At 49.9% G+C, this 13,808-nt stretch overlaps 1 protein-coding gene across 7 annotated transcripts in view; it reads right to left on the bottom strand.

The window, feature by feature from the left end:
• The window catches only part of NRP2 (neuropilin 2), a 126,678-nt gene that overhangs the window by 53,668 nt on the left and 59,202 nt on the right, over positions 1-13,808 (bottom strand). For all 7 annotated transcript variants that reach the window (XM_060410280.1, XM_060410281.1, XM_012143426.5 and 4 more), the window contains exons 8-12: positions 12,410-12,554; positions 10,920-11,269; positions 8,678-8,822; positions 4,234-4,350; positions 1,170-1,310 (exon numbers count right to left, since the gene is read on the bottom strand). In XM_060410280.1, the coding sequence (XP_060266263.1) occupies positions 1,170-1,310; positions 4,234-4,350; positions 8,678-8,822; positions 10,920-11,269; positions 12,410-12,554 (898 nt within the window). The remainder of the gene's footprint in view (positions 1-1,169; positions 1,311-4,233; positions 4,351-8,677; positions 8,823-10,919; positions 11,270-12,409; positions 12,555-13,808) is intronic.

Raw genomic sequence — 13,808 nt, 5'->3', positions numbered from 1 at the left:
ACACCACAGAGTGGCAAGCATTACAAAGCAGATTTAGAAAAAAAAAATCCTGGTGGTTAAAACTTACTGGAACACTGCTATAAAAGCCTGCCATGGTACAGAGTGTGGATAACTCTTGTCTCTATCTGCTTAGAAGGGCTAAAGACAACCCCGCTCTACACTTTGGCCACCTGATTCGAAGAGCCGACTCATTGGAAAAGACCTTGATGCTGGGGAAAGATTGAAGGCAAAAGGAGAAGGGAGTGGCAGAGGATGAGATGGTTACAGTGCATCACCGGCTCAATGGGCATAAATTTGAGCAAACTCTGGGAGACGGTGGAGGACAAGGAGCCTGGCGTGCTGCAGTCCATGGGGTCGCAAAGAGTCAGACACGACTTAGCAACTGAACAACAGCAACAACTCTGTCAGCAGTGTCAGGAGAGGCTTTGAGACCAAGTGGGTGGCTTCCTAATATTCCAAGGACTGGCAGCGATGCTGTTTGAGAGGCCAAGTGGTTCATGCCCTTGACTTGGTTTTCAACAGAAGTGATGATACCTTCCCAGAAGTAGCAGTCAAGGAGTTTGGGCCAGGAGTTTCCCAATGAGCCATTTTAGGAATACCCACCTTGGAGCTGACCAGAGGCTCTGTGCTGGTGGTGGTGAGTGCTGACTATAGGAACAAAGGGACATTGACTCATCCCTCTCCTAGGAACTCCCAACTGCTCTTTCTTCTTTTACCTTAGCCTCTCTCCCTCCCTCCCAGCTTCCAGGCTGCACTGTAATCACAAGAGAGGCCAGGAACCACCAACCAGCTATTCTGTCGGGTGACGTTGTCAGCAAAGACTCAGTGGTTTGTGGGCAAAGAGCAGAGGACTGCTCCATGGTGGGAAGTTATTAGGAAGCTCGTCAGGGAATCTAGAGCCGAGAAACATGGTGCAGGCTGGTCTTGTGCGTGTGTTAAGTCACTCCAGTCGTGTCGCACTCTTTGCACCCCACGGACTGTAGCCCACCAGGCTCCTCTGTCCATGGCGTTCTCCAGGCAAGAATAGTGGAGTGAGTTGCCATGCCCTCCCCTCCAGCGGATCTTCCAGACCCCGGAATCGAATCTGTGTCTCCTGCGTAGCAGGTGGATCTTTACTGCTAAGCCACCAGGGAAGTCCTCTCTCAGCTCATCACTCATGGCTGGCTTACCTGGAAACGTCCGGTCGTCGGGGCTGGAACTGCTGGCCCAGGTGCTCCTGAGCCACTTGGCGTGATCGTACACCCAACCACAGGGCTCCTCCGGGAAATCAAAGTTGCAATTGAATCCTGAAGGGAGCTGCAAATCTTTGTCTGAAAGGAAAACAAAACCCAAAATAAGGCAAATGAATTGGGTCCGGAGAACAGCCACAGTGGTGCTATTTAAACCGCTGGCAGGGCTTAAGGGGAGAGCAGAGAAAGCAATGGCTCCCTTTGCTTATTCATTGAACCCATCTTGGCGATGGTTGGCTTTCGGGTCAGCCTTTGGTCTCATCCTTCCCAGGCATGAAAGCCAAGTCTGCCAGTGGTTCCCATAGTCAGCAATTATAAATGAGGCCACCAAATGGCTGCAGGCTCTAATCAGCCTCTTCTGTCCACCTTGGAGAGCAGACAAATGTGAAAATCGCTGTTCCCTAAATGCCAGAGAAGAATGTCTCCCCAGTGCCTCGGTGGAAGGCGGGATCCTGCCAACCTGGCTGTCAGCAGTGATGGGCAGCCCGTTGGCATCCGCAGAGGCTGGAATTCGAAATGCAGGAGGTGCTGGCTGGGGAGGAGAAAGTGACCTCGGAAACAAGGAGGGCTTGTTTGCTCCCCTTCACCTCCCTGTGCCAGGTCTCTTGTTTCAGAGGACCAGTCAGTTCAGAATCTCCAGAGGGCGGTGCTGCCAGGAGGGCAACTTGGCATGTTAAGGGCAAAAACGAGGCGGGTGGGGGCAGACCAGCCTGCCACCCACCTCAGCGCCAATTGGGAGGAAGAATAATTTCACATGGCTCGGAGTGCCCCAAGGCCAGGATTCCAGGGGCAGCAGAGAATGGAAATCTAAGAAGAGACCACACAATGGCTTGTCTCCATCTGCAGGGCTGTTCACCTCTAAGTGAATAGACTGAACCCAAGAGTTTCTTTTGAGGTTCCACTTAGCTCTAAAAAATCCAGTCTGAGCTGGTGCCAAACATGTGATGAAGTGGGGGTGGGGGGGATGGGGAAGAGAGGAAATGGAAACCCAAATTAGGACTCTTGGCTGCGGAGACAGCGGAAAAATGCTGCTCAGTGCTGGGAGCTGGGAGGAAGTGGGGTCTTTGGCCTTTTCACTTCCCTTCTCAGGCTTCCCAGAGAGGAATTTCCGTGGGGAAGACCTAGAATACAGGTTAGGAAGTCGAAAGGGAACAACAGATTGATAGCAACAAGCTGCTCCCACCCTGGGGGTAAGGAGGGCTCACCTCTGAAGGGAGGGCCCTGCTGGCCTGGGGGCACACGGCAGATTGCCACTGGGTCCTGCTTCCCCTTCCCAAGAAAGAATATTTAATATTTGCCCATCCTTGGCCAAAGTCAGCATGAGAACAAACACATGGAATCTATTATTGCAGCATCAACCTGTGGCTTGGAAAAGTCAGCCCTTCGCCCTCACCATCCCCTTTTCCCGAAAACTTCTAAATTTCTATTTTTCCATTCAAAAATATGAAGTAATTCAATATAGCATAATTCCTCTTGAATGTTTATATGCATACTGTATCTCAGGAACCCAATTCCACAAAGAGATCTTTTGCTAAAAAAAAAAAAAGAGAGAGAGAGAGAGAGAGAGAGAAGGGAAGAACCACTAAAGAAACCCCAAATGAAACAAACCACACTATAAACAGGAAAATTATATTAAACTTCTGATTTGCAACAGAACTCTTAAATTTTCCTTTGGATTGGCATTTAGATAAAAACCCTCCTTTTGCCCTCCACCAAGCTAACTCTGCTAATCCAACACCACACAGTAAATGAATGCATTCCCCTTTTGGCTCTCAAACTCTTTCAAACATGTCTTGGAAGATTCTCCAAGTCTCTTTCTCCTCTTCATAAAACAAAAACAAGGTCATTAAAATGTCAGAATTCTGAATCAACTATCCCTGACCAAGAGTGTCCCCCATCCCACCCGCCCACGCAATATACAAAAGCGCATTCCTAAAAGCATATGCATTAAATTATCATTTTGCAGTCATACAACTTCAGCATTTATTTTTGGCTCTCCTCCCATTCTTCCTTGTAGCCCTTTTTGGGAGCTGTCTACCCCATCAGCACAGTTCCTCGTACTGTCAAGTGGTTAAGGGCATGGGTTCCACAGACTTTACCATCCATCTACCCACTGACTGGGTGCTAGGTTTTTATGTCTCCATCACTTCCCCAGCCTCTTCACCAATCTTCTTCATTTGGTTTAATGAACAGTTAATAATGATCAGCAATTTACTGTAAATTGAGGCTGTCAAGCATTTAATCCTAGTCAAAAATGCCAGGTGTTCTAAAATTTGTGGTTTGTTAGGAATGTCCTCATATTCTGTGGCCTCAGCAGAAAGATTTAAAATGTGATGTCCTTCTTGGGCTCTGCCAAAGATTGTTTTTTTAATCTGAGTTGGATATGCTTAGGAGAGAAAATGAAAACGATATAGATTTCCCATGTGATGAGGTCCATCGGAAAGGAAGAGGCCCTGAGTGCTGAGGGGCAACTGAGGTGCCTTTTCGTACGTCTGCCTTCGTCACTGACCTCACTCGCCTTGTGGAGAATGCAACGCCCACTCTTAGAGTCAGAACTGTAACGCTTGCTCAACCAGTGATGGTGAAGACACAGGGAAATGCAGATAAGTCACGGTTAACTGCTGAGTTAACCCAACTATTGTGTTCCACTGACCAAGTCACCCAGCTGACAGACAGATCTCCCTTTGACTGTGGTGTGGACACAGCCATCACGGTTGTGGATTCTAAAGACAGGAAGTGAGGGCTCGGAAAGGAGACTTCTCAATGGAGTTCTCCTTGGATGGACCCTTATCTTGGCCGATGACCACCGTACTGGTTTTTCCAATATCTGAATCCTTCTAGATAGGTTATAAATAGCCACTGCCCAAGTCCCTAAGTAGCATACCTTCCTAACCTCTGACCAAGGGACCCCCAGTTCCTGGCCCCAGCCATGGACCAGCCTCCACTGTGACTGGCTGGCACCCATGCCACCCCGGGTGAAGTACAACCACCACCCCATCCTCACCATCTTCAAAGCTGCAGTTCTCCCCGCAGTCCGTGGCCTCCTCGTCAATGGGATACGGGGTGGTGGTCTCTTCGCTCTTCACGGTGGGTCCCAGTGTCTCAGCTGTGGGCTTTGAGTCTGCAGAGAGGCAAATTCGGGAGTGAATCCTTCAGGCAGCAGCCTGTGTCACACCCAGCAGGAGGAAGATGCCAAATATTAAGTCTCTCCTCCAAGGATGGGCCTTTCAAGATGGAAGGAGAAAGGAAAGCCAAGATGGACACAAACACACACACACTCACACTCATGAAGTCACTTCTGTGTGCTGTGGTGAAGTCAAAACCATAACCTGTGTTAAGGAGAATGGGCCCCAGCTGTAGAAACAGCTCTGATAGAGGGATGAACACAAACCCACCTCTTAACTCCACCGCAGAGGGTCTGAGGCCAACACCAAAGGCCAGGCCAGGCCGTAATCAATGTGGGAGACACTGACCCCGGGTGGGACTCAACCATGCCCTGGGCGTTCTGTTTAAGACGCTGGACCTAGCGGTCCAGTGGTTAAGACTCCACGCTTCCAGTGCAGGAAATGTGAGTTCAATCCCTGGTTGGGGAAGATCCCACATGCCACGTGGCATGGCCAGAAATGGTAAAAAAAAAAAAAAAAAAAAAGATCACTTAAAGACACAAGTACGGGTGATACATGTAGTGAACGACACCTATCAAAAATGGTTTGAAAAGTCTGGGTAAACACAGTGAGCTCCGTCCTGTGGAAGACACGTCTGCACACGTACCCTTGTGCGGCCACTGGAGTGCCCCTGGCTCGGCTCAGCTGGCACACGGAACAGACCTTCTCATCTCTACCTTCTCTGAGTCAGACGGTGCTTTTATGAACCAAAGCGAACCTGACCTGGGAGCCCATCTGTTACAGGGTCATCAGAAGCACAAGGGCTGAAGTCATAGCCAAGCCATTGGGAGGTGGGACCCCAGACACTGTTTCTGTTTGCACAAAACTGAATGGAAAAGAATAGGGCTCAAAGGGACTCAGACTCCATTCAGTGGAAAGCATTTAGGGCTGTGCCTTTAGGTCAGGGTGTGTAAGTACAAATGCTTCTAGGATACAAACCACCTTTGTAAGGCGGGGATGGCCCACTGCGGGGCAGGGAGGGTAAAGGGCTGCAGGGGAAGTGGTAGAGGAACTCCACATGCCTGTTGTAAAGGAGGCCACCACCCTGATGGCCCCAAGTAGGGAGGTGGTCAGTGTGGCCAGATCTTGCAAAAAGATGTCTCTTCCCACACATGAAGCAAAAAGAAAAAAAAACCAACCCAGGGAAAACCTCCAGACTTGTCAGTGTTGGTAACTGATTTAAAATATGAGGAGCAGGCAACCAAACCTGGCTGGGCAAACCTGGCTGCAGGCAGTCAGTTCTGCCCTCAGCTCTAGGTGATTCATTCATCCATCCATTCACTTGTTTATTTGTTGCTGCCAGTCATTCATTCAGCAACCTTTCCTGAAGTGAATGAAAGCCTGAGTCAGGTGCTAGGTGGGGCCCCAAGGAATGCTGGAAACTGATGTTTAAGTCTGCGTGTTGTGAGGTAGGGTCTTCATCCCAGGGCTGGCCTCCAAAAAAGCCTGTGCATGGCTCCTACCATTTCTATATGTGTGTTTTTGTGCTACTGTATGTAATTAGGCATCTTTGTCAGCACCCTTCAAGATACCATTTAATAAAGCTGGGAGCTGAAGGAAATCACTAAACACGCTGAATAGCTTTTTCACGGTCGACTTCCCATTTTTCTGCTATTAAATACTACGAGCATAACCTTTCATACTTCCTTTTGCCATGTCTGCCTCTCACTCACAGTAAATAGCAAACAAACTCAGAGCGTCCTAATTTGTAAGTTCAAATTTGTCACCGTGTCACAGAATCTCCAACACGATTGTAAAGCAACTATGGGCAGCAAGGCAAGAAGTAATCATTGGAAACACAAACAAACAGGTGAAGTAGCCCTGTCAAATTATTTAGCTGCAGCAACTCAACCCAGCCCATTCTATTCCCTGTTATCCTTTTGGGGTAGGAAAGAAGAAGGGAACAAAGGTGAATCGCAGAAATGAATGGAAATGTGAAAAGCAGAAAGCCACAAGGCCTGGGAGAGCGATTCCAGGAAACGTCAGAGTGGGTGAGCTTTTGGCAGAGATGTAAAATGTTAAATCCAGTGGCAAGGGGGCGGGCAAGGCAGTGAGAGGGCAGGACGTGTGAATGAAAGTGAGGGGATGACAGCTGGCCTCCGTGTCCACTGTTTGTACTGGACACTTAGAGGTAACTGCCCATCATGTTATGCTCCCCGGCAATTGAAACCAGATGTCAGAGACTTCAAAGGGAGGAGGCTGGGTGGAGGGTGTCGAGGTCCTACTCTGATCTTCCAAAGAATGGTTAGGAGAACTTTGAAATGAGAAACCTGTTGCTACCCATCTCCAGTGTCATCTGGGCCAGCTTGGGAGGGGCAGTACGAGGAAAAGGCCATTAGCGGTTGTTCAGTCGGTCATAAAGCAGGGCCAGCCTGGGAGAGGCGTGACACGGGGAGACCAGGGACAGGAGTGAAGGATGAGTCAGCTCTCAGCTAGCTGAGTGGCCTCTAGCAAGTGGCTCCTCTCCCTGGAACTCAGTTTCCTCCTCCTAGATCGGTGATCTTTTTCAAGCTGTATGTCATCCTGTTAACAGGTTGTGGATCAATTTCGTGGGTCAGGACTAGGATTTTAAAATAGGGACTCTGAAAAAAAAAAAAAAGGGACTATGATATTTCAGAGTGTACTCATGTGTTAGCACTGCTTTGGGAACTTTTGTTTCAATCACATTTACTTATTATACCAAGTTTATCAGGTGCCAGGCAGTAGGCTAAGTACTTTTATTATTTTATTGAATCCTCATGACAACGGTGAGAGGTGTAGATATACTACACCCCCGTTCTTCAGCTAAGATAACTGAGATCGGCAGAGGCCGGACCTGAACTTGGCAATCTGTCCCTAGAGTCCAGGCTAGGTTAATGATATTCTATATTCCATATGCACACCTGTGGTAGTGTGTGCTTGTGTGTGTGTACTCATGCTTGTAAGTCAAGTGGGTTGTGATACAAATTTATTTTAAATTGCAGATGATGGTCAGAAACGCTTGAAAGTCACTGGCCTTGCAGCCCTCGGGTCCTCTGTACCTCTAATGCTCTGATGCTGGCCCAAAGCAGCCAGCTTGGGTCGCTGCCAGAGGGCAGTTTTCAGCGGCCGAGAGAGGACAGGTGAGGCACACTCAGTGGGCTGCAGGGAACCTGGCCTCACTCCTTCATGACGGGGAATAGAGTGTCTTCCCACTAAAATGCATTCACTGGGGCTGCCTTCCATCTGGAGGTGAGAAAGGCTAATTCGGCCGGATTCCCAGCCGGCGCGCCTCAACGGGACACCTCCTGGGCGCCACGGTAACAGCACACAGGCAGCATTTTTCTCCCCGGGAGCCAAAAGCACTTCTCCGACATGCCCTTATTAATCCTTCACCTTCCCCTGCTGGGCGAGCTGCTGACAGGTACCTTACAGACAGGAAAATGGAGATACCTGGGGCCCGGGTCCTGCCTGCAGCTCCTGCTGTCTCTGGCTCGGCGCGCCAGCTCCGTCTGGCAGGCAGCGCGCGAGCTCGACTCTGGCTTAGCTGAGATCTGTGCCAGCTCTGCCCGCGAGGAGCGTGGGGGCCTGCAGAGGAGGGAGGCCCTACTCGGAAGGATGGATGGGGTGCTACCCAGGGAACAGGGAGGGTGGCTGTGATCCGTGGGCCTCATGCTGTTCAGGAGACTCTGGAGATGCTCCGGGGCCGCTGCTGGGTAGAGGCGGGACCCAGCCAGGCTTCTGCCGCACAAGGGGAAGAAGGTGGGTTCCTAGCAGCTCCCCCGCAACAGGGTCCCTCCCGAGCAAATAAATGCCTTTTACAGATGTAGCTTCGAAATGAAAATGAAGTCTCTTAGCCACTGACATCTGGAGGCCAGATTCAGACATAAACCGATTACTTTATTATCATGAGCAAGGCTTTTTTTTTTTTTTCCCTTCCCTAAATCAACAGCCACAGCCCTCTGGCCTGAAGAGTCAGGGTCTAATTGAATTTGGGTGGGTGGTGTGTAGCTATGATTTGTTTTTGAGAGACTCAGGGTGGAGGACTGAAACGATCCTTTAAAATTGACAGAGCACATCCCTTGAGAAACTGTCCCAAGTCCAGAGGTGGCAGGGCCTGTGGTTTGAGGTCAAATAAGGTGGGGTGCAGGGCAGCCGGGGTGGGGGCGGTGGGGGGGCAGTGCGGTTTTGAATGGATGGGGCTTCACTGGGGATGGCTGCCTCTCTGCCTGTCCCCATCATACTCTGACCTCCTCCCAGGCCATCCCAGGAAGCCGGGATCAGGAGACCACGTGGGTGAGACCTGAAGTGGAAAGGGGGTCTTACCTGTCCAATCACAGCCCAGCACCTCTAGTCGCATCCCAATGCCTGCAGGTGACCACCTCTCCGGGTACACCCGCATGTACTGCGCCAGGACAGGGTCGAACCTCCGGATGTCAGGGGTGTCATAGTGCACATTCCCTTCAAACAGCTGCAGGGGAGACAAGGCCGTTCAGCCCTTCCTGAGTGGACGCCTCTTCACTCCTCCCTTCTGCTCCTTCCTCCCCCTTCCCTCCCCGCCCCTTACATCTGGCTAGAAGTCTGCTTCAGAGTTCATCCACCGTTGCTGCACATTTCGGTCTGAGGGAGCCCCATTCTCAGACCAAGGTTTTTATTAATTTGGGAGGTCCCAGAAACATGGCAAAGAGGGAGCAGATGAAAGTGGCAGTTGTTGGGTTCTGTTCTCTGTCCTGGGAGTGAAACTGCAAATGCAGAATTTGGCTCTGAGTGAGTGTGAAGCTGTACTTGGCTAGGGAGGAGGAAAGGGCATGTAGATTGTCTTGCCTGTTCTGAAGTTCTCCGTTTATTAGAAAAAGAAGTTCTTTCCCTGATGCTTAAGAGTCTAGAGTTAGAAACTCCCAGCTTGACAATTTCAATTTAGAAAGTTCCAGGTCACTGAGAGGCTGAAGGGAAAGTGACCATCCTTTCTCTAGGCTAATGGCTATTTCTGCTGGGCACATGCTGATAGTCTAAGACTGTGTTCCCCCAACCTTGGTTTAGTAGAAGACATTCTGTCAAAGTAAACCTTACCTGAAGCCACACTACATGAAACTGATGACCACTGGGCTTGCCCTGGCTGAAGTCACGTGGGAAAACCAACCCAGAGCACACTTGCGATCCAGTGACTTAGGGAAAGGCGGTGCACAGGTGTGCCAGGCGCTGTGGCAGATTTTTATCTAGGAATGTGGCAGAATGCCCACAATTCCAAAAGCGGGGCACTGCATGGGGAGAGCAGGCTCTGAGCCTGGCTAAGATCATCTCCTTTCCCGGCCCTCAGGATGGTCAAGAAGACTCAAGGTCAAGGGTCCCTGGGAGAGCCTGTGGTCCAACTTGTGTTCCATCCACTGAAGGTTCCAGTTACCAAGCCTTGAGCCCTTTCAAGCCACTGGAATCATGAGCTGGGAATTTACATCAGCAGTGCAAAACCTCCAGCCCAGCCCTTGCCTCTGCATTAAGAATGGAAATGTTGGCTTAGTAAAGGAGGCCAAACAGAGACACGTGATACCCCTTCCTTACTAGAGGCCCTGATCTTCTGCAAAAAATGAAGAGTTAACTTAGCATTGAGGACTGGTGCCCAAAGCTGATTGGGAGATTAACATGGAAAGGGACAGGGGCATTACATCCCTCCCTTTCCTGGAGCTCCTTGGTGCCCCCTGTTCAGGGCTGACCTTTACTCCTGCAATGGCAGGACAGAGTGGGCGACGCTGGCCTGCACTTCTGGCCTGGAGTTAGTTTCCTTTGCCTCTTTCCAGTCTCCCTGTGAGAGGCGGGAAAGATCTAAGCAGTCAAGCCCAGCAAAATACAAAGTTCAGCAACACTCAGAAACACACAGTTGTTTTTGGAAGTCATTCCCTAAGTTTCTATAGTTGAGCCTCCAAGAACCACATCCCCTTTGAATATCTGGCCAGTTCCAAGGAAACTTTATCTGAAAGAGGGTATTAAGAGTGTCCAAGTTATTAGCAAGGTGGTGTGGAATAGTGGTTAGGTGTTTGTGCTCTGGAGGGAGACTTGTGTCTGAATCATGGCTCTATCACAGGTACTGTGTGACCCTGGACATGACATCAAGCCTCAGTTTCATCATCTCTGAAATGGGAGGGACCATAAGATCTACCTTCTAGAGATGTTATAAAGATTTTCGTTGTTTAGTTGCTCAGTCATGTCTGACTCTTTGTGATCTCATGGACTATAACCCCTCAGGCTCCTCTGTACATGGGATGTTCCAGGAAAGAATACTGGAGTGGGTTGCCATTTCCTTCTCCAGAGGATCTTCCCGACCCAGGGATAGAACCCATGTCTCCTGCACCGGCAGGCCGGTTCTTTACCATCTGAGCCACTAGGGAAGCCTGTTGTAAGGATTAAAAGGCATTTAGCAGAGGGCCTGGCACAAAGTATCCCTCAGTTAACATTTGTTTGACTGGCTCATAGAAGTTGGTGATGACCATCTAGATGGGAAATCAACATCCCAGCCCGCCCCAGATCAACCTCCCTTTGTGGGGCAAGGTTAGGGAGTCCTCTGGGAACATCCTACCTTTGGCTGCTGGGTCCTGGGGTCTTGGATGTGCTCCCAGTCTTTGCCATTGAGGCTGTAGGAGACTTTGAACTTGCGCACAAACGCCCTGGCCTCCACTGCAGTGATGCTATCTCCTCCACGGGCCCCCTGGATGATGACGCCTTTCACGGTCTTGGGTGTTCCCAGGTCCACCTGGAGCCACTCCTCTCCTGGCTGGGCCTGAGGGATCCGAGGGAACCAGCCTGAGCGGCTGCTGACCAGGCGGGCGGCACTGGGGCTCCAGAGGTACTCTCGGGTGGAGGAGGCAGAGATCTGGGAGTCGGCAATGAGCCCCGAGAGCATCCCCAGCATGTTGGAGCAGGGGGCATCTGCAGAGAAGGAGGAAGATACAAGAGGTCAGGCTGGTACCCTACTAACTGGGACCACCCCCATGAGTAGGGAGCTGTCAAAGAACCCGACTGTCAAACACTGTAAGTCAACACTGACTTCTCTGCATTTCAAGGGGATAGCACTGTGGTTAAGAGCATGGCTGAGCACCAGACTGCCTGGATTCACATTTGCTTTGTCCTTACTAGTCGTGTGACTTTGGGAAAATGATTAAAGTGTTCTGTGCTTCAGTTTCCCTAGGCCTAAAGGAGGATTAACAGTAGTACTTACTTCTTGGGGGTTGTTGCAAGGATTCCATTAGTTACTATATAAAAGTCAGTTGCTGATTCCATTAGTTATTGTATGAAAAGCACAGTGCCTGGCATGGCTGAGCATCTTACGCTGTTAGCCAAGGACTCTCACGTCCTTGTTGGTGACGGTCCCCACTAACCCTCCTGGGGGTGGTGAGCATAGAGGAACTGCGCTGAGCATTGAATTGTAAGCTGGGTGTTTGTTTGCCCATCTAGATAGAACTCTTCATGGGGTAAGGTCTTTACTTCCATATGTATCATCACAGCTCTTTTCTGCCTTGCATCCTTCTCACTTGCTGTTCCCTCTACCCAAAATGCTGTCCCCCTCACTCACCATCAGACCACCCTTTACTCAGCCCAGACCTTAAGTGTCACACCCTTAGAAAGGCTGTCCCCAAACTTCTGATCAATGCTCTAAGAAGTTCCTTCAGTCACTCTCAGAGTACCTCGTGCTCTTCCTTCACATAGTTATCCCCATACTTACATTGGTTTAGTATCTGTCTTGCCCCCCAGCCAGAATGTTCTGCCATGTCAGGGACCCTATCTGCTCATTCCCTTCTCTTTTTCATCTCCAGCTCCCAGTGTGGGGTCCGGCACACAGGGGGCCTTCTATAAGTATTCATGCAGCCACTGAGAGAGTGGAGGTTGCCTGAAAACATGGTACCCAGCAAGGCAGGGTCCAGACTTCACGTGCATTCAAGACCCACACAGGTAAAATCGAGCCTTCTATGAAGGCCACGTGCTGCAATCGTGCTGTTGGCATAGGGCTGGAAGCGGAAGCAGAGCCCAGGACTCAGTTCGCTCTCCAACCTCACAGCGACGCCACTTTACCTGTGACGCGGCAGCCGAAGAGTTCCAGGCGGAGGGCGATGCCTGTGTGCCAGGTCTGCGGGCGGACCCTGACAAACCGTGTCAGCAGCGGCGAGTGCAGCTTGTTCAGAACCACCTCTGTGGCATCGTTGTTGGCTTGGAAGACCTGTAACATCACACGCCAGTCTATGTTATTGAAATCCCTGTGTGTAGTTGAGCCAGGCAGTCTTTGACGGAGTGGGGGAAGCTCTGTTCAATGCTAGTTCCCTTAAGCTTAAAAATAATCAGTGAGTTTGTAGTCTGGGGCTGTTTTCGAAATACCATGGAAAAAAAAAAACACACAATAATTTCTCACACTGCTCTAACTTGAAAACAATACATGGTCTTCACAAAAACTTTTGGAGGGAAGAAAAAATTTTGCCTCTGGGCCTGAGAGCAAGCAGAGGAAGGCACCACGAAAAGCAAAACACTTTCAGAAGCCAAGCGAGAGGGGGAATAAGCAGCAGAATATCCTTTAAAAATGGAATGACAATGTCATCTTTTAGGGCTTGTGGACCTCTCTCACTAGCATGAACTTGACTTTCCCTCTTCCTCAGGTTTCAGCATACAGAAATATTTGGAGGGTATTTTATCATCAGAAAGTGCATCCCGATTGTTTTTGTTAGTTACTTAGAGGTCTCCCTGCTCCACGGATGGGTGAGAAAGCACTGTCTACCCTGGTGCCCCTGTGTCAATCAACACTTTCTTGGCTCTTTCTGGTCTTTGTCCTAGGGTCAGGGTTGCAGGCAAACCCTCAGAGTCCTGCTCTGGCTTCCTCTCATTGCAGTCTCCGCCCTGTAATGAAATCCGCCCCATCCCCATCTGACTGATGCATCTCTTATGGGAGGAATGGCTGTCCCGAGTAGCTTCTGATCCAACATGGTAGGAGCAAGTCCGAGCTTACCAGATGGCCCAAATCAATAACTACCATATGGACCTTATGCTTTTTTGTGCTCTCCATTACAAAAAAAGAAACAAAGAGGAGCTGGAGCAAGTGGACATGAGTTTCTCCCGGTTTCCCTTGATAAGAGTGGAGGAAAGGACCGCTAACCACTCCTAGATCATACCTGTCACAGCTCTAACAACCAAGTGACTGTAAATCCATTCACAGCCAACTCTGCAACAACTAGCCATTCCTCTTGGGTAGGGGGGCCAGATCCTTCAGCTCATGACACCTATAACACATGAGCTGTCTGGGCATGGACAGGCTTTGGACAAGGGGAATGGGGAAACCAGCATGTTGGAATGCCACTGAGCCAGATGCTATTTAAACACAATCAGGCCTAAAAAACATTGCAGGAAGTAAGTGCTATTATTTCCGCTTTGCTGATGAAAAAACTGAGGCTCAGAGATGTCTGTCTGGATCTCAAGTCCTTGTCAC

This window comes from Ovis aries, chromosome 2 (genome assembly GCF_016772045.2).
Source record: "Ovis aries strain OAR_USU_Benz2616 breed Rambouillet chromosome 2, ARS-UI_Ramb_v3.0, whole genome shotgun sequence".
NCBI classification, from domain to species: Eukaryota; Metazoa; Chordata; class Mammalia; order Artiodactyla; family Bovidae; genus Ovis; species Ovis aries.
Note: the sequence above shows the minus strand (reverse complement) of the source record. Positions and strands in the feature narration are given on the sequence as shown.